The sequence below is a fragment of the Rhea americana genome, unplaced genomic scaffold (genome assembly GCF_003343005.1).
Source record: "Rhea americana isolate MKP2758 unplaced genomic scaffold, rheAme1 scaffold_215, whole genome shotgun sequence".
In the NCBI taxonomy this organism is placed as follows: Eukaryota; Metazoa; Chordata; class Aves; order Rheiformes; family Rheidae; genus Rhea; species Rhea americana.
The window spans coordinates 810,171-811,565 of record NW_028186305.1 but is presented as its reverse complement, the minus strand read 5'-3'; the positions used below and the strand labels follow the sequence as shown (position 1 = coordinate 811,565).

The 1,395-nt window shown below is 50.1% G+C and overlaps 1 protein-coding gene across 1 annotated transcript in view; it reads right to left on the bottom strand.

The window, feature by feature from the left end:
• RUNX3 (RUNX family transcription factor 3) overlaps positions 1–566 on the bottom strand; it is a 27,635-nt gene extending 27,069 nt beyond the window's left edge. Inside the window, exon 1 of the mRNA XM_085305138.1 lies at positions 521–566. Coding sequence (XP_085161264.1) covers positions 521–566 — 46 coding nt within the window. The remainder of the gene's footprint in view (positions 1–520) is intronic.
• Between the last annotated feature and the right edge of the window lie 829 nt (positions 567–1,395).

The window sequence follows — 1,395 nt, the reverse complement described above, 5'->3', positions numbered from 1 at the left end:
AAAAAAGGATTTTTAAGCACTAAACACACTGCAGATATTTGGATATTTGGCCAAATTGTGCTTCCGAGCTCCTCCCCGGGAAAGCACGTCCGTCCCCAGAGAGGGGAGCACACGCGTCCACGCGTCCAGCTACGCAGCCGGGCTGCGAGTCAGCCGCACACGCGGCGGCGGCTTCACATCAGCTCCAGGGAGCCGCGCGTCAGTTATTTTCGTGCCTGCTCTTCAAAGCTCCATCCACAAGAGCACGTAAAAGAAAATTTGCATTTTAGTTATACTGTTAATATAGCGGGGCTGCTTCCCTAACGCTGCGAGCTTCCCCTTCCCTACGTCCCCGCGAGCGGCCGGGTGGGCAAGGACGGTCCCCGGGCTGCGTGGGGCTGCGTGGAGCTGCGTGGGGCTGCGTGCTCGCAAGGAGGYGAAGGGCAGGACCCAGAGCCCCCCGGAGCCAGGGCAGCTGCTCCCGCCCCTGCAACGAGCATTACCCTGGGCTCTGCTGTAGGAAGGAGTCTACCCACCTAACTGCTTTCGGGAGCCTGAAAACTGCTGTTATTTCGGAGCTCGAACATGGTGCCGTGAAGGAGGAACGTTAATAATGAATTCAAGAGTCAAGCTGAGATTGGGTTGCATTCGGTTTGGAGATTTGTGTAAGGAGAATGAAGAAAAAAAGAAAAAAAAAAAGCCTAACAGAATAATTGATCACAGAAATGAAAGCTTAATTCATAAAAGGAAAAACATTTTCCATCCATCAACCTGCAACCAGTTAAGTGGAGAGTTTTAAAGAAACTGCAACTTGGAGAAGGAGCCAACAGGAAAAAGGAAATGTATGAAAGAATGTAAACTATTCAAGTTTCATAAAGAGGAACAAGTAAACAGTTATTACATGCAAATAATTCGTAACATCGCTGCTTTTAATTAATGCAGAGAAGTCAAAATATATCTGACATTGTATATATACACATTTGAAGAGTTTGAAAAAATGCTGCCATATGACCATTAAAATATAGTATTCCTGCTTTTTTTAATGAATAATTAAGTGCCTCGATCTGCAGTGTGCATTGGTGATGAAATGCTGAAATTGTATAAATAGAAATTGAAATTCAGGTAAAATACGGCTGCAAGGGGTCAGGTATGAGGGGAGGGAATGCAGCGCTTTCCCCCGGCGCGGGCTGCCTTTCCGGTACGATCGGTTTATTCTTCTCAGATGGCACAGCCTAATTTCATTGACGGTTGTTTGGGGAAGTCAGCGGCGCGATCGGTCTAAGGCCAAACGACGGAGTCGGACGCCAGGGCCAGAAGGAGCAATTCCTGCCCCAGCTGCCAGAGCGGGACGCGCTGCGCCCGGGCACCGACCCGCACCGGCCTTTCTGCACCCCCCGCCCCCCGGCGACCCCCGCT